The 19844-nt window shown below is 36.9% G+C and overlaps 1 protein-coding gene and 1 pseudogene across 1 annotated transcript; one reads left to right on the plus strand and one right to left on the minus strand.

The window, feature by feature from the left end:
- The first annotated feature begins 2119 nt into the window (after positions 1–2119).
- On the plus strand, positions 2120–4397 carry LOC110896197 (bet1-like SNARE 1-2). Its single transcript, XM_022143656.2, has 6 exons — positions 2120–2311; positions 3015–3171; positions 3488–3544; positions 3611–3670; positions 3748–3833; positions 4210–4397. The coding sequence occupies exons 1-6, from the start codon at positions 2298–2300 to the stop codon at positions 4232–4234; spliced, it is 399 nt and encodes a 132-aa protein (XP_021999348.1). The 5' UTR covers positions 2120–2297; the 3' UTR covers positions 4235–4397.
- A 3889-nt stretch (positions 4398–8286) lies between these two features.
- Positions 8287–12342, minus strand: LOC110896195 (annotated as a pseudogene).
- Positions 12343–19844: the final 7502 nt, after the last annotated feature.

Below are 19844 nucleotides of genomic sequence, written 5' to 3' on the forward strand. Positions count from 1 at the left end.
AGCTAGGTGCCAACCGATACAGAATCGGTATTGATACCGAAAATACCGGTTACGGTACCGGTATATGAAGGTAAAAAACGGTAGTGAACCGGTACCAGGAACGCCAAAAGTCGGTACCGAATTGGTACTTAAGATCTTTCGGTTCGGCAAATTTGGTATCGGTACCCAGAACAATTTGCTCATCTCTGACCACGGGTTTCATACGAACAACATCGTTACCATATAACTTTTTTGATTGATTTTCTTTCAGTTATCTTTTAGTGTTTTTTTTCTACATTTTCTTTTTATTCTTGTCAGCAGTTTCGTTCGCAACACGCTCGTAGTGATTTCAAAACACATGTAAACACAGACTAAATAACAAAAGAAATTCGCCGCAATGCGGCGAACTTCTTTAAACCTAGTTAGGTTAAAATTTGGATTACTAAAGTCCAATTTGTCTAATAATAAACAAGTTGCTAGTTCCGATGATGTGATGTTCAAAGTTAGTTTGTTGTTAAAAAAATTAAATAAGCAACTTATGAGAAGGGATCATATCAGACATGAAGGAAATTTAAAAAAAAAATCGCACCTAGGGATACGACACCTAAAATCTTTGATTTCATAGACAAGGATTGTTTCCATTGCACCAAATATTCATTTTGTAGGCTTTTGTTTTATAATAAGTTATATATATATAATATATGACATTTTAACAATTATAATGTCGTTATCTATGGTTTTGGTTGTATCCAAAAAATGTGTTTTGTTTATTGAAATTGATTGTATAGGTTTGTTAGATTTGTGATTTCAAGTGTATAGATTCATTCGTTATCGATTTTGGTTGATAGTTGGTTAGTTTCGCGTATTTCCGATCAACTTTCGGTCACTGTTATTCGTCGAAACAGTTGACTGTGTTCTACATTTAATTCGGATCCTAATCGTTTGAACTGTTGTTATCCATTCAAGCTTAATCGCAAAAAAATCTATAGCGATTGAGCCTTCATGTTTACATTTCTTTAGCGATTGAGAGATCACGGTCAAATTTAGTGAGTGACTGAATGTCATGGTTTAAGATTTTAGAAACGATTGAGCCTCATCGTCTGTATCTATTAGCGATTAAGTAAGGGAATTTAAACAATCAGGTCTTAACGATTAGAGTAGTATTTTAGCGACTTTGTAAACCATTTTATTAGATCGTTTGAATTCTTTTAGTGAATCAGCCTTTTCGTTAATGTTGTTGTCCAAACAATCAAGATAAATCGTTTGGAAGTTTGTTTTTGCAATTGAGACTTTGGGATTAAACGATTCAACCATATCGTTTGAATATTTTTTTTAGCGATTAATGTAACGTTTCGTATTTTTCAATTTTTTTTCCATTGTAATATAACTCATATTTTTTCTACATTCAATACTTTGCCTAATTATTCTTGCATGATACGTAAACAATCACGAATACACGTTTATATAATTCAAAACAAGCCATACACTGAGATTATATTTTCATTGAAATGTTGATTCATAAGTATTGATATCATATACATGCTTGCATACACCTTAAACCCTAAAAATTGTAAGTTTCGGAACAGTTCACCGAAGAACACAAGATCTGCGTTTAATCCGGTTTAACGTGCGGAATCCATTAAACTGAACCGTAATCATGCACACGTAAGTAAACATAAATCGTTGAAGTTTTATTACAATTCAAACAAAATCTGGATCGAGTTTCGACGCAAAACAACGCCTTTCTAATAAGCTCTTTTGTGCTCGGTTTTGAAAATTATAAGAATTTCTAGTGGATCTTACTAAGTATTGGGTTTGGTTGTGCTTTAATAGACTTAAGGGATTGAGTTATACCGCTAGCAGGTGGTGACGGTGACATGTGGTGGTGGCAGCATCAGTGGTGTTTAGGGTGATATAATGGGTGGAATTAAAAAACGGTGGGGGTAAAAAGACTAAAACACGCTCGTGTGCCTTGCACATGACTTACCTTAACGTTAGAAATTAATTGGGTTAGGCTCAAAGAGTATGTGGTGTAAGATTTTGAGACATTAAGGGCCGAACTCGTCAACTTTTACGTTAAACTTAAAAGACACCTCCTACGCGCACACACAACCAAAAAAAAAAAAAAAACTGAAAATTTTATTGAGGAGAAATCTGGCAAACTTGAGTTAAAAGACACCATCTGGAAGAAGAAAAAGAAAGAAAAAAAAACCCTGAAAATGGTTTTGAGAATTTATTGAGGAGAAATCTGGCAGATCTAAACCCCTGCGAGACTTGATGCAGAGTGAGTCGTGGTGTATTGTATCGCTGATCCTGACATGAGTTATCGAAGGTTCGATCTAAACCTAATTGTATTCTCCAGTGTTCCTTTTCAATTTTCTGTCTTTGATTGCTTGTTTGTTTCGATTTATAAATAGCTTTGCCTAATAAAAGCCGTGCCCTGCTTATCATCTCTGGTACTAAATAGTAATTTTGAGTTATGGTTAAAGAAATGATTGGTTTTTTCTATTTCTTATTGATTATGATGTGCTTATAGATCATGAAATCAACATTCTAAAAGCAATGCAGCATGTAATTGTAAAGTGGAAATCTCATGGGGCGGATCTAGCCCACTTTTGTGGGTTCCAAGAACCATTCGGTTTGGAAAAAAATTAGTGAGAACCTTGTATGATTTGGAAAAAAAATAGTAAGAATTAGTGAGAATCTAACAAAAGGAACCCAGTGAAAAAAATAGTGAGAATCTAACAAAAGGAACCTTGTATGATTTGGAAAAAAATAAATTCAAGCGGCTTTGAATTTATTCGAATGACAAAATGGATGTTAGATGATTGAAATGAGTAGAATGACCTACAATACAATACAATACAATACAGTCATGGCATGGAAGAAAAGTCTCCATGACTAAAATTACATCTTCTCATGTAACCACATACATTCTCGCAGTCGAATCTGTTTTGGTAGTTGCTTGCTACTGCTATTCATGTGATTTTATTATAAATTCTTCTTTATGCTTTATCTGTTTTTTTTTCTTCTAGGGACAATCGTGCATCTAGAACTGCTCTATTTGATAACCTTGATGGCATTGAGGAGGGCGGCCTCAGAGCTTCATCATCGTATTCTCGCGATATAGACGAGCAAGAAAATGAAAAATCTTTAAATAGCTTGCAGGACAGAGTTGTCTTTCTAAAAAGAGTAAGTTATTTATTAATGCAAAATGTCAGTTCTTAAAGAAGTGCGTTGTGGTAATACTTACGTGTTAGTTTAGGTGATAAAAACTAGAATACAGAATGTAGCTTCGGATGCTATGAACTTAGGGTCAGCAGATAATGCTGAACATAATATTTGTTTATATAATCTATCCTGAACATGGCTTCTTGTTCAACTTAATGAGATTGTAGTTTTTACAGCAATTTTGATGATGATCTTTTTTATTCATTGGCATGTTAGATTTATACAAAATAGTTTTCTGCACTGTTTTTATTATAATTTTGAGATTAATGATTGACAGTTGACTGGTGACATACATGAGGAGGTGCAGACTCATAACCGTATGCTGGACCGAATGGTACACATTTACGTACATTCATACTTAATTGCTCTTTACATACTAACCTGTTTTTTTATCTAACAGGGCAATGGTATGGATTCCGCAAGGGGGATTATGTCAGGAACTATGGATAAGTTGAAGACGGTAACATTTGAGATCCTTGACTAGTTAGTTAGTTAGTTAGTTAGTAGCTTATTGTTAATGATCTTTGATTGATTCAGGTGTTTGAAACAAAATCAAGTCGGAGAACATGTAAACTCGTCATATATTTGGTCCTGGCATTCTTCATCTTATATTACCTGTTCAGGTAACATTTAATTTTACCTTTTTATCTTCTATTTTAGACTAAATTTCCGTTTTGCTCCCTGTGATTTGGTCGTTTTAATGGTTTTGCCCCAATCGTTTAAAAATAGCCATTTTACTCCTTGATGTTTCGGTTTTGTCACCAGTTTGCTCCCTGCCGCACAACTTTCTCTTTATTGAATGATTTAACTGAGTTAAGAGCCGGGGAGCAAACTGGTGACAAAACAGAAACATCAGGGAGTAAAATGACTATTTTTAAAGGATTGGAGCAAAACCATTAAAACGACCAAACCACAGGAAGCAAAATGGAAGTTTACTCTCTATTTTTTTGTTTTTTTATAGAATTTACCAAATGATTATTCTACTTTTGTTTCTTCCAGATTCCTTCTGCCAGCAGCTGTATGATGCTTAATTTGCAAGACCTGATGATGAATCTGAATGAAGAAATATACTTAGTTATACTTGGTACTTACTTATCATGTTATTTAGTGTTCAGATTTTGAATTTTAAAACTGCTGTTACATGCCTTTGCCAATATATGTTAATTAGGTTATATTATTCTCAATAATTTCCATAACTCTATTTATAAAACATTATCTTGTTTCTTTTTTTTTTTTTCTGAGTAAACTGCCATTTTGGTCCCTAAGGTTTGGTTACTTTTGCCACTTTAGTCCAAAACTCAAACCTTTTGCATCTGGGTCCCTGTGGTTTCAGTTTTATTGCCATTTTGGTCCAAAAATGAAATCAAGTCATACTTGTCTTATAAAATCCTGCAATTTTGTCATTTTCCTCAGGGGCAAATCAGGTCATATTTGTCTTATAAAATATGGTATTTATTTATAAAAAAGAAATGATCATTTTGCCCCAGTGAAAAATGACAAAATAACAGGATTTTATAAGACAAATATGACCTGATTTCATTTTTGGACCAAAATGGCAATAAAACTAAAACTATAGGGACCCAGATGCAAAAAGTTTGAGTTTTGGACTACAGTGGCAAAATTGACCAATCCACAGGGACCAAAATGGCAGTTTACTCTTTTTTTTTTTTTTTGAACGGCAAATTTGGATCACTGACGGACCACTGGAGTATCATCATGCCACTAGCGGAACCACCCGATCATATCCATCTCCACTAGGCATAATGCCTATAGACCAATTAAAAGGGAAACCCAATAAATATGGGAAAACCCTCTTTTATGAGAATCGAACCAAGGACCTTTCAGTTAATATTTGATTATTTTAAGAAGTATATGTTAATGTGTAACTGTAAAATAAACATTTCATATCAAAATCAAAAGAACCAAATAAACTACCTAATCCGACATAATGGAGTGAGAGCGCGTTCCAGTTCATCTATTAGAAGTATGTTTAAAGGGTGTGTGATTTAGCCGTTTAAAAAAACTAATTGAATGTTTTTCATTAAAAAATAGACATGAAAAGTAATTAACTCGGATTTGAAATCAACTCAATTAGCAACGTCCCTCAAAATTAGGACAAAAACTATTGTAAAGTGTGAACAAGTCAGTTAAAAAACATTAAAAACTGGAGCAATCTCAGAGATAATAAATTGGAATAAAATTGTATAGAAACAACATCACAACATTGTTATTTGACAAAAGAGTAAAATACGCGAATAATTCCTATGGTTTTGTAAAGTAACACCTATAGTCCCCAACTTTTAAAAATTACACCGGTGTTCCCTGTTGTTTGCTTTTTGTTACTCGGATGGTCCCTGGAGTGGATGCCCGTTAGTTTTCACCATTAAGTCCATGTAAAATGACCAAAATGCCCTTAGTATTAAATTATACACTAAAAGTAATTAAAGGTGAGACCCACCAACCTTCTTATTCACCATTTTAAGCCCCCCCCCCTCTCTCTCTCACACACACACACACACTCACTCACCACCACCTGTCTCCACCACGTACCACCTGCAACTCCATCAGCATCAACATCTTCGTCACCTTAAGCACTTGTATGTCTCCCCCTCTCTCTCTCTCTCTCTCTCTCTCTCACCACCACCTACTTCCACCACTTACCACCAGCCGCCACCACCTGCAACTCCACAAGCATCAACATCAACATCTTCGCCACCTTAACTCCCTCCTCCATCCCAGATCCCTTCATCCACCACATTTAGAGAAGGAAACGACTAGAGAGAGGGATCGATCAGAGAGAGACGCGAACATGATGGTGACGATGGGTTGCTAATGTTAACAATGGTAAATTTAGTCGATTAAGGTACATGTTGCCTCTTAGGGTTTCGAGTTTTGAGTTGAATTTGTAGATTTAGAACCGATTTAGGGTTTTATTTGGGTTTTGATGATGGTTGTTGTTGACGGTGGTGGCGGCGGTGGGTGTGTTAAAGACCGAAAGATGATGATGGTGGTGGTTTATGGGTATAAAGATGGTAGCGGTTCAGACAGTGGCTGTTGTTGAGGCGGTGATGACTGTGATGGTGTTTTGTGATGGGTTAAGGGTTGTAGGGGTTAGGTTTAGGTGACGGAGGTGGGTGTGGGTGGAGCTAGAGGTGGGTGGCTATGGTGATGGTGGCAGGTTGTTTTGTAGAAGAAAAAAGAGTTTATGGGCCCACACTTTTAATATAATAATATGAGTGTGTATATGTAAGACCTATAAAATTTAAAACCATCTTTAAAGAGTGAGTAAACAACTAACTCTAATGTTTCAAAGCAAAAAATACTTCCATATTTATACTTGAAATCTTGCAAAGTCATCATTAACTTTATAGTTAGAACATGTATGTAGAAACATAAAGGGTTTACTTGACAACAAAATATTAAGATCATAAACATATGATTAACAAAAATGCGGAAACAAGATCTTCACAGTGTTCGGTTTCTCGTTCGGCTTGATCTTAAATGCTTAGAAACAAACGAATTTTACCCCTACGCTAACTACATTTTTTAATTGTGATTATATTTTAGACTAAAATGGCACGTTTCCAAAATGTCAAGGAAGAAAACGGTTCAATTTTGAAATTTGACCTTAAATACAAAAGTGAACAAACCACAGGGACGTAAATGACACTTAACTCTAAATTGAAAATTAACATCAAAATTTAGAAAAAAAAAAGCATTATAAATTATGAAAACTAACATCAAAATTAAGAAAAACCACATTATAAATCTAAAAATTAACATCAAAATTCAAAAAAAAAAAAAAAAAAACAAAACAAAAACAAAACAAAACAAAAAATTGAAAATTATAAATTTGAAAATTAACATCAACTATTTTACATGCTTACATCAACAACATCAGAATAATCAAAATACTACAATTATTATTGAAATTGAGAGTAAACAAGTTGAAAAAAAGCAAGTAATCTTCATTCATAGCTATTACAAAACACATTATAAAACAATATAATCACCTGACATATCACTACAATTACAAAACACATAGATTAAAAAATTATAAGCCTATAATTATCGGTACCTTAATCAGAATAGCTGGGTGAAGAAGACGAACGCGAGTACCAACTAGTATGACGTCAATTAGGGTTTTGACGTTGCAGAGGCGGAGAATGACTATTATTCTTTAATCTTTTCAACGGCAATTTGGCTGCGTTGTACGGCAGCTATACAGAATATTTCGGGCGGCAATTCGGCTCCGCTGTACGGCAGCGGCGGTGGGAGGACGAGAAGAGTGGTGGAGAGGTCCAAGGGTTTTGTTATGTATGTGAGTTTTGTGAGAAGATGTTTGAAGTGTTTAGAAGTGGGAGGTCCACATCTGTTTGGGGAAGAGGACGCACAAACCTTTTTAAATGAAATCTATTATGAAAAACAATCTACAAAACAAAAGATCTGCGCATGGTCTGCGCCTCGCAGACAAAAAAAAAGTCAGGAAACTCTTTTTGGAAAAAACAACTAAATACCTATGATTTAAAAAAAAAAAAAAAATCTTTTTTAATCTCGGTGGTAATAGGTATATAAAGGAAAGATGGTGTTTTAAATTCACAAGACCATCTCCAATGGTTAACCTATGGGTTGATGTGACACCTCTCCCAACCCCTAAAATCTTATCTATCCTTCCCCTCAAGAAAAATGCTAAAAAAAGAATTAAAAATTTAGTTTTATTATACTGAAAATAGTATGTTAAATGAATCCTAACTACTTTCGATTCTCAGCATGTACGAACAAAGCCTTGGCCATTTTTCTGTCTTTTATGGGCAGTTGTTTTAAATTTATTTATTTACAGGTAGAAATTTGTGTTGAGTGGGGGATGGATATATGCAAAGAATCAGACATAAAAACAAAATGATATGTTGACGTGTTATGAGAGGTGGGGTGACCCTCATTCATACGTATGCCTTTATACATTGAATTCAATTCAAGGTGGCGACTATTTCTTCACTTTTTATAATTCAAAAGTCGTGACGTAATCAAATTCATGCATGATTCTCTTCCCATATTATATTATCACCACTTTATTTATTTATTTTGCCAAATCATTTCACAAAATTTTTACTTTACAGCAACTCATTAGTGTATATTTTATATTATATTATTTTTAAGTAAACCTGCAATTTAAAAAAAAAAATCCAGAAATAAAAAAGAGAAAAAAAAATCCTCACTATTCTTCCTTGGTTAAAATTGTTAGGTCAACAATTTGACTTTGACCTCAAGTCAATGCAAGTTGTTGGTATGGACCAAGACTCTCCTGAGTTCATCCGAGATCCCCTTCAAAAGAAGTGGTTTCTGAATCACTCCATTGATGCCGATCTGCAAGCATTTTTCCCAAGCATTCTCATCACCTACAGCGGTCAGAGCAACGATCAAAGGCCAGTTTCGACTACGAGACTTTCGGATTCTTGACGCCACTTCAAACCCGTCAACATCCGACATTTCAAGGTCCAAAATAACCATCTGGAATGATTGGTTTAGAGCCATGATGCAGTCTGAACCAGTGGCAACTGTTGACACAATGCACCCGAGTTTCTCAAGTAGCTTGCGTGTGACCGCGCGGTTCACGTCATCCTCTTCCGCTAGCAGTACTTGAAGGCCTCTGAACACGGTGTTGGACAGCTCTAACGAGGATTCTCCGGTTTCCAACATTCCTACCATCGTTGATGTTCTGAGTTGAAACCGAAGAACAAGAGCCATACTTTGATCGAATCCTGTGGGATACGGAACTACCCAAATCTTTCCTTGCATCAACTGCTAAAACAAAACAAGTTATGTAACAATCTACTTGAACACAATCCGTAGGGGTGTTCAAGGTCCGGCTTGTCTGGTTGTTGTACCAGTTTGACGGTTTTAGACTAAAAGAATATAGTTTTTTTACAAAACCATAAATATTTGTTTAATTTTAAAAAATATAAAAATTGTTATATTTTTTAAATTAAAGATAATCAATGTTAAAGGGTTGGTTCCAAGTTTCAAACTATAAACCGTCAAACCTTTAAAACCGAATCATAAACGGGACCGCATATGTGTCAAACAGGCTGACTTGGATGGTTCGATTAGTTTTAACGGTTTATGAACACCCCTGGTTACCAGAAACTAGAAAAGGAAACCAACCTCCACGAGCTTCCTGCACACACCGAAGCTCAAACTTTGCTCCACCGTACCATTGTGAATTCTTTTGTTATCACCAGAGCCTTCCGACTGATCATTGATCCCGATTTCAAACTTCACGTTGACGTAACCGTCAGACGAATTCGATTTCCACATTGCCCATCTCCCATGGCTTCCACTCTCCATTGAGATCCTCAACGTCAAAACCACTCCACCTCCTTTTTTCGCTCCATTCAAAAGGCTCCCCATCATATGCAAGATCACCTGAAAAACCCGTCTCTCGTCTCCCATAACGTTATCAGGTAGCGATTTATCTGCTTCGACTACGAATTTGTATCCCTTAGAAGAACACAAACACTTTGCAAGATAAGCAGTTTCTTTAATCAAAGAATGGAGCCGAAACGCTCTCATTTCCAACGGGAACAGGTCTTTTGAAGAGTCGTCCATTACATCATCGATCAACATCGAGAGTACATTGCTAGTTTTCACCGTGGTGTCGAGAACAACACGCTGTTGGTTGCTTAGATTGTCATCATTTTGCATAATCGAAAGCAAACCCATGATCGAATGCATCGGTTTCCTCAAGCTTTTACTCATTACCGTCTGAAACAGGTTCCTCGCTTGGCTCGCCCTCATCGCGTCCTGTTTAGCCTGCTGCAAAGCTCGATTTTGCTCGGCTAACTTGTCTCTCATGAGCTGAGACTCTTCCAAAACCGCAGCATGCGAGAGGGCCACGGCTACCTGGTCAGCAACAACTTTGACTATCTCTAACTCAGCATCAGTCCATGATCGAAGTTCTCCACCCGGAAGAACCAACACAAGAATCGCGTAACACGCCTGGATAATCTCGGGCGTCCCTCCTTTAAAATCCGAAACTCTAAGCATCGGCATTCGTATCGCAGCCACAGCTCCATGTGGTTGATCATCACCAGACTTTCCTCCACTGCTTAAACTCGCGCACGGTGATCCCTGATCCAGTAACTTCACCGTCTCGCTTCCTTTAATCTCTTGAACATCCGGATCCTGAATCGTGACGGAGACATTATAGACCATTGTACATGATTCTCCCCTCGCCTTTCGATGCGTAAGATTCATGACTGTTTTCGCAGGGCCAGGCATCCAAATCGCACAGTTGTGCAAATCCAAAATCGCGGATAACTTATCGAGTGTAGTGTACAAAATCGTGTGGCGATCAAGCGACTTTCGGATCTCCTGCGTGAGCATACTAACATGCCACCCGGCTTCCTTCTGTTGCTTAATGACACCCATTTCTCTACCAAGATCCCTAGTCTTCTTCCTCAACATAAACTCTCTAACTTTAACTTTCAACAGCAAAGGTATGAGAGTAACCAAGGTAATGGCGGTCGCGAAGGAGACCAAGGCGGTGAGGAACTTGAAGACGGTGAGGGCGAGCATGAGCTGAAACGGGTGCGGTTCGTAGGTCCACCAGTTTAACAAATGGGTCATCCCACAAAGAACAATGAAGGCTATGAATTCAAATAATACCCATTTGAGCAGGTAACAAAGTAGAGTAATTCGATCGGAATCGAAAAATAAGCGAAGGCGATCATCAAATCACTCACTCGTTGTGTCTCCATAATGTTTCGGTACCCGAAGAAGCCGTCATCCTCACAGTTACACCCCACTGCATCCGACGACGACCCGAACACACAGACCACAAGCAACGACCAGATCAACCCAACAGATGCTAATGTTTTTGACATTGCATCCATCGAATTTGTTCGTCAATCCATCGAATACAATACCAACGAATATGTTTGTTTGTTTGTTGCCGAATTGATCAACGCCTTAACAATATGAAGAAGAAGAAGAAGAAAAAGTAATGTAAATTGATTATTTAATTATTATTATTATATAAAAATAAAAAAGTAAGGGATATGGTAGATTAAAATAAAGCCCAGTGAACATTTTCATTTGGCGGTTGGAATTAGATCGAATTCCGACTCGAATGGCGTTGGTTAATAGGAGAGTCAATATTATTGATTCTAGATGTCCTTTCTGTGAGTTTGCGCATGAATCGGCTTTTCATTTGATAGTGGATTGTGATTTTGTTAAGGGTGTTTGGTCCAAAATAAGAGATTGGTGCCGCATTCAAGGTGGATATTTTGATTCGATTGTTGATCTGCTGAAGATGGATTACATTGCAAATAAACCAAAGTGGGAGAAGAAGCTTTTGAGAGGCATTATGATGATTACGTGCTGGAGGATTTGGTTGGAGCGAAATAGTATTGTTTTCCACAAGTCTAGACATAAAGTGGTAGATATAGTCGCGGGTATTAAGTCTTCTTCTTTTTGTTGGGTTAAGAATCGGACTAGTTTTAAGGATTTAGTGTGGAAGGATTGGGGTATTTACCCATTGTATATGATGTAATATTTGTGGAGGTCCTCTTTTCGTGGCCCTCTGTTTGTTAATGAAAGTCTTCCTTCAAAAAAAAAAAAAAAATAAAGCCCAGTGGAACAACATTCATGCATGTATCCAACATCGGAATGCAGGCAGGAATTCAATTCAATTCAAATTAAACCAAAGGTACAACTAGAAAGAAAACATTTTTCTTTTTCTTTAACAGAAACTAGAGTAATTTAAAAAGAAAAGAAAAGAAAAGAAAGTAGAAATCTACCCTTGGGCACGCAGGTTCTTCTTGCCTTCAGATCAGATCTTTGAAAGCACACAGATCAAGCGGCTGCATAAAACATATGTTTAGAAACAAACATACGTTGATGTTCCTGTTTAGTAACGGGTCAGAAAACTTGGCAGTTGTTTGAAGAAGAAAACCCACAGTTACTTAAAATCTGTATTTAGAGGTAGAAGAATGTATGCTGCAAGGTCATCGGTTTCTTCACCTGCAAAATTTCAAAACTGATTTGCTTTGCTTTGGGGGATTCTAGAGAGAGAAAATAATATAAACGTTTTTGGCTGTCTGCCGCCAGTGTTTGCTAGAGAAGAGATAGACACCCCATTTTTCCAAATACTTTTCTAACAAAATACAGATTCATTATAATAATAATAATCTTTTTACATAAATTTAGCATACTCAATCCCACAACAATACATAAAAAAATCCTATACCCCAATTTTATGAGTAAAATGCATGGATAGTCCATGTGATTTGGTGAAATTTCACCTTTAGTCCTCAACTTTTCAGAATTATACTCTTAGTCCATGTGGTTTGACAAGTTGTTACTCGGATAGTCCTTAAAGCAGATGAAGGTTACTCAGATAGTCCCTGTGGTTTGACAAGTTGTTACTCGGATAGTCATTGTCATTTCACACCCACTTCACCAGAAAAACTAACATCCATCCGCTTTAGGGACTATCCGACTTCCGAGTAACAACTTTTCAAACCACAGAAACTAAGAATGTAATTTTAAAAAGTTAAGGACTAAAGGTGAAATTTCATCAAACCACAGGGACTATTCGTGCATTTTACTCCAATTTTATTGTACTAAAGTTCTATATTTTTGTTTACAATACATCTAGTTATTTAATTAAAATTTAAAATAATAAGTTGTTATCTTTTAACTTTTTTAAATTTGATGTAATAACATTGTAGATTTTATAATCTTATTTTGATCAACTTAAAAGATAACGAGTCATTAGTTTTAAGTGTTTTTTTCTCAATTATATAAACTTTAATTTAATATATAAAATTAGGTTAAAGACTTTTCGTGTATTTATATATTTAGATAAGTATGTCAGAATTATACAGAGATACTTTTTTTTAAATAAAATGTTGTTTTATTATTATAATAAATAAAAATCATTTTATGTGTAATAACTTTAGATTTTCTTTTTGTAGTCAAATATTTTTCAACTATATAATATAATTAAATAAAAAGACATCCGATCAGATATATGCCATAAAATAGTTAATTGATATTCTATATTATATTATATTATATTATAATAAATAAGAAAAGAGAATATGATAAAAGAGAAAATATCTGGAAAGTAAAAATAAATGAAGCAAACAAAGAAAAACGTGGTCAAGTTGGAAAATAAAATAATTAAGAATGAAGTGAATATAAATGGGTGGTGGGGTCCACAACCCAGAGATGAAGAGAACTTAGTCGCACTTTTGCTCCAAAACGTCAACTTCAACCCAAATATTATGTCCCTGAGTTTTGGTCATTTTTGCCACTTTAGTCCAAAATCCAAAATTTTTAAATTTGGGTCCCTGAGGTTTGCATTTTGTTGCCATTTTAGTCCAAATTTCAAATCAGATCAGATTTCTAAAAAAAAAACTGGTTTTTGTCCTTTTCCTCAGGGGCATTTTGGTCATTATACCCCCTTTAGAGTTCATCTTCCAAAAAAAAAAAAAAAACCCAGTTCATCTGCATTTCCTCTCTCTTACATAACTCATTCTATCTTTAAATACCCTAATTCATTTTAGGGTTATCATAGATTCATCTGCACTAAAGCAGACCACCTCCACCGCACATATTAAAGAGACCATCTTCTTCAAACAAAACCAAACCCTAACCGCCGGATCTGCAGCCCACAACCACCACCTCCACCGTCACATTAAACCACCACAACCTCCACCTCCACCTCCGGATCTGACCCCCACCGTCACCTTCACCACCCCCTATCACTACCTATCCCCATCGCAACCACCGCCATGATCTCCGGCCGATTACCGGTGTCTCGCACTCACATAACCCCTGTCACTACCTTCCCTCTTCGTGAACAACAAATCAACAAAAACCTAGATCATTTAGCACCAATTCTACACACACATCTATATTCAGAAGTGTAAAGGGAGAATCTGAGGAGAGAGAGAGAACGGCGGCGGTGGCGGAGCGAAGTGGAGTGGAGCTGCAGGGGAGGTGGTGGCGGAGCGGAGTGGAGCTGTAGGGGAGGTGGTGGCGGAGCCGACGGCAGTCCGGTTCATTCCCTCCTCGGTCAGTGGAGCTGCAGGGGAGGTGGTGGCGGAGCGGAGTGGAGAGAGAGTGTGTATCTGGGTTTGATCTGGGTTTTGCTTGTTTTTTATATAGAGTAAACTGCCATTTTGATCTGTATTTATTTATAAAATATAAATGACCATTTTGCCCCTAAGGATAAAGACAAAATAACCAGTTTTTAATAGTCAAACAGAAGGTAATTTGAAATTTGGACTAAAATGGCAATAAAATGCAAACCTCAGGGATCCACATTTAAAAATTTTGGATTTTGGACTAAAGTGGCAAAAGTGAGCAAACCTCAGAGACCATTTTGGCTATTAACTCCAAATATTATTCACGTCTCTTTCCCAATATCGTCTTCCCATAATTTATTTTCCTATGACTACTCCCTAGATTTTTAGCAATTATTTTCATTTTAATATTATATATTTGTACTTTGATATAATAATTACTTTTAGCCAAGAACCCAAATTGAAGCTTGTATTTCTGGCTGTGATGACATGGGTATCCGAAGATCGCAGTCAGCAAAGTCAAAGCTAACAATAGTAAAAAATAAACAAACAACGCTGAAGCACAAAACAAGAAGCTGAAACGTCTACGGCTGACGACATGAAGACAAAATTACTGTACAGCCTCGGGACTTGAATTGAATAAGTCAAGATGAAAAGACAAACTTCTATAAAGCATAAAGTGTTATTTAATAAAAATATGTATTAGATAATAAAAAAAAAGAGGTAAAGGCCAAACCTGCAAGCAACATCAGGATGGATAAGTTTACCGGGACTAAAAGGTGTACAGCTAGCATAAGGCTCCTTGGGCAGAACAATCTGCCTATATAAGAAGAGTCTTGTCTGAGCCAAAGGTGAAGTTATTCTCTCACTCTCTCACACTAAACTCTTATCCTTACTTTTGCTAAGACTCTCAAAGAACATTCTAAATGACATCATATCCCGTCAACTAAATATTAGGGTCTCATTTTTAGGTGTACTTCATAGGCGTCAATCTATGGAAATTTAATTAAAAAAAGAGAATACAAAACTTAGGCTACACGGTGTGGAGCGTGGAGAGGGGGATGACAAGCCTCACCACGCCTCAAAACACTTCCCCATCTCCCTCTTGAGCGACGTCACCCCTTGGCCGAAGGCAATATTTCCACGAGGCGTGGGGCTCTTTGAGTGGGTGTTGACCGAGGAAATTGTGTTGGATTACAAAAACTAGCCATTGAATAATGACATTATTTAAAAGCAAAGATTTTTTCAGTTACATAAAATAACTCAATTAACCTTATAAAATAATCCACACTAACACCATTTTCACATACCTCTTCTACTCTCAATATTTTATAAAATTTATTCAAGTTTTATAAAAAAAAATACACCCACACAACCGTTCTTTCGAACCAAACAACCCATATGGTCGAACCGGAACACCGAATCCTAGTCCACCACTAAACCATAATATACCAATTCTTGCTCCTTCACCCGACCTAGCGACGTACGCATCTTTGTTAACTAGCATGTTTTATCCAAGATTTTCTTTTGACAACTTCCCTCAACAACTCGTTCTTATTTCCCCGTCTCAAGTTTCGCTACCAAACTTCCCTCACCAACAACAAGTTCCTATATCCCCAAAGGACCCTACACCCGAGTTCGTTTCGAAAACCTAACTGTAAAATATGCGTGAATCGTTGGCTCCAAAAGTAAAAAAAAGAAGCCAAAAGAAGAAAACCGAAGCGGAGGAGGTCCCAAGCGATCAAAGAGTTGTTATAAGATGGACAAGCGAGGAAGAACTTGTATTAAGCAAAGTTTGGATACACGTAACAGAGGACCCGATGATCGGTACTTATATTTCATTTTTTAAAGAAGAAAAATATTTTTTTGTTGGCTATTGTCTTTTATACATACATACATATATATATATATATATATATATAGGGGACCGCTAAAATGAAAACCACCTCCAGTTGTAAGAGCCATGAGAACTTTTTGATCCGGGGCGAGTTGGACCAAAAAAAATTTCATAAACGTAGATGCGTGTATTATAAACACATTTGTAAAAAAAAAACTAAAAAAAATATCGTGTGTGTAGTTTTGAGCACCACAAGTTTGTGTTTACGGATACCGTAAATTTTAAATAAAATTTACGGTACCCGTAAACACAAACTTGTGGTGCTCAAATAAAATTTATGGTACCCGTAAACACAAACTTGTGGTGCTCAAAACTGCACACACGACATTTTTTTTTACAAATGTGTTTATAATACACGCATCTACGTTAATAAAAATTTTTTTTGGTCCAACTCGCCCCGTACGGTGTAGTTCTCATGGTTCTTACAACTGGAGGTGGTTTTCATTTTAGCTGTATATATATAATATACACACACACTTTTTAATATGTCATGTTTTCTAAATAAGTACTAGTAAAAAAAAAGGCAAATTTTGGAAAAAAATTAATGAAACTTATCACGCAACGTTGAACCGAGATTTATACCGGTTCAATAATAGTCTCTCATCAAAGTGGCGTGAATTGAATAAAAAGATCACGACCTTCAACGGTTCCTTTCATAACGCCAAGAATAACGCAAGAAGCGGCGAAAATGAAGCCGACTTCTTGGCAAGAGCGTTGAGTGATTATCAAGATAAAGAAAAGCACTCATTCCCATTTATTAATTGTTGGCAAGTGGCACGTTACCATAGCAAATGGGCGAAAGTACCATTCGCGACCCAGTCATCAAAAAGAACCAAAACAAGCTCGTCACCTCGTTCAGATGCTCGTAACGAGATTGATCTAAACTTAAGTGACGATAATGTCAAAGTTGAAGCTAGCCGTCCACCCGGTAGAGATAAATAAAAAAAAGAGGCTACAAAAATCATCTAGTTCTGGTGTGGACTACATCGAAAGTTTAGCCGAGATAATGATCATATTAGTACGTTTAATAATATTCAAAGAAAAGCTCGAGGAAAAAAGAAGTATTTGTGCTTTTTTCCAAGAAAAACTGAATCTGAAAATGACGAAAGAAAAACGAGACGATTTGAAGTTCCTCTCTATGAACATTGTTCACATTATCAGACCCGAAAAAAAAAATGTACGAGGACATGAAAAAACAAATTACAGAAAAATATAGTCTTAGTTAAACTACATTGTTTTTTAATGTCTTTTAATTATGTTTCTTATTATTTTCCTTATTTGTTTTATATTTAAGTAATGTTATTGTTTTAATATAATTAATATGAATGTCTTTTATTATTTCATTGTTTTTTTGTTTTTTTTTTAAATACAATAATATAATATACATTGCCCTTATCTACCACCCCATGGTTTTGATGTTTTGAAGGACAAATCCCTGAATGTTAAGGTGGCGTACACGAGTCCAACAATTGGTCTTCAAAAGCCCAACCCAGATAAGACCTCGATTGGCGTAAACAATATGACAAACAAGAGCCAATCCAATCTATAAATTATAGGCCAACATGAACCTACTTTTTTTTTAACGGTGATCACTTTATAAAACATATAAAGAGCCAGCAAGGGGCTGAAAAACGAGTACAAACGAAAACGAGAAAACAGAACAATACAAGCTACACTATGTCTGCTAAATCAAACTCGATCCATTTCTCCGGCTTAGAGATCTTAGCTCTGTTGCAGATCCAAAGAAACGCGTCTTCCTTGACAAACTCCAGAATTTTTCGAGGATGAACAAATCTTCCTTCAAACACCTTAGCGTTCCGAGCCTCCCAAATACGCCACGCTGTAGCAAGAGCCACCTTGTTCACGATTTTCTTCCATTTACTAGAACCTGGGCTGTTCCTAATAACTTCCATAAGATCTTTTAGGTTGGCTGCTTCAATCGGGAAAGGGATCTTGACCCAAACAAACACCCGCCACCAGACGTCTTTAGCCAAAATGCAATTATAAAAAATGTGATCTGCATCTTCTATTCCGTAGCCACATCGGTCACAAGTATCACTCGAAACCGAAACTCCCCTTTTACGAAGCTCGGTTTTGGTAGCAACCTTTCCCATTTCAGCTCTCCATAGAAGGAAATTACATTTCGGAGGAGCCCACGAGTTCCAGACAAGGGCAGCAACATTCCCCGCCGGCTGACCCGAACTAACAATCTCCACACTAAGGGCCTTCACAGAGAAACCGGTTCCCTCCTCATTTGCCCAGCCCCACCGGTCGGTCCCTCCATTTGGTTTGAAGACTCTCAGCAAAGCTAACAGGTCGCTAAAGCTGGCCCATTCACTGCTCGCATTTGGGCCTCTAACCCAAGCCCAACCCCATCTGATACATTCCCCGCAAGACGTCATAGCCTCTGCCACTGAACCATTTTTCTCCTTTGCCAACCTAAACAAATCTGGATACACATCCCTTAGCGGTTCACGGGTTAGCCAAGGGTCCTTCCAGAAACGAGTGTTCTTCCTGTCTCCAATTTTAACTTTTAACCTGTCTTCGATTTTAATGCCAGCTTTACCAAGAATCTCGTCAACCGAAGCGATGTCTTTCCACACTCCAGGCGCCGAATTCTTCAAAGGGATCAGTTTTTTATTACTTTCCGAAACATGAATGGAGGAGACGACACGCGCCCACAGTTGCTTTGGGTTTACCTTGAATCTCCACCACCACTTGGAGAGCATAGCCACATTAAAATCCGCAATACCTCCCACACCGATCCCCCCAAGCGTTTTAGGCTTAACAAAAATCTCCCAACGTATCCATCTAATTTTTCCCCGGGTCCCCGACTTTCCCCAAATAAAATCTCTCCTCAACCCTTCAAGGGTTTTTAAAACACTTTTCGGGGCTGAGAAAATGGAAAGGAAGTATGAGGGAAGGCTTCCGAGGACTGCTTTGGCAAGAGTCTCCCTTCCCGCAAGGGAAAGATGTCTTGCCTTCCACGAGGACAACTTATTTCTGAATTTTTCCACTACCGGCTGCCAAAACATGAACCTACTTAGTAAGAAATATCATTTACACCCATTATCTCTTGGGCCCAACAACATAGTACAATGAAAGAAATATAAGATGGACCTAGCAGTAGCCTTCAAATCTTTAAGTAGTCCACATGATATGTGTTAGCCGCCAGCCTAATCATGTTCCAAGCCCATGCCATAATAGTCCAAACCCTCAAAAACATTTCCAGTCTTATTGTTTATTGCCACCTCCACTAAATAATGATGTGTAGACATGTGGTACAACTTATAAACCTTGAGATATATATACCGAGTAAACTACCATTTTGGTCCTTGTAGTTTGGTCACTTTTGCCACTTTAGTCCAAAACTCAAACCTTTTGCATCTGGGTCCTGTGGTTTCAGTTTTCTTGCCATTTTGGTCCAAAAATGAAATCAGGTCATATTTGTCTTATAAAATCCTGCTATTTTGTCTTTTTCCGCAGGGGCAAAAAGGTCATTTCTTTTTTATAAATAAATACCAGATTTTATAAGACAAATATGACCTGATTTGCCCCTGAGGAAAAGAACAAAATTGCAGGATTTTATAAGATAAATATGACCTGATTTTACTTTTGGACCAAAATAGCAATAAAACTGAAAC

Source organism: Helianthus annuus, chromosome 12, assembly GCF_002127325.2.
Source record: "Helianthus annuus cultivar XRQ/B chromosome 12, HanXRQr2.0-SUNRISE, whole genome shotgun sequence".
Taxonomy (NCBI): Eukaryota; Viridiplantae; Streptophyta; class Magnoliopsida; order Asterales; family Asteraceae; genus Helianthus; species Helianthus annuus.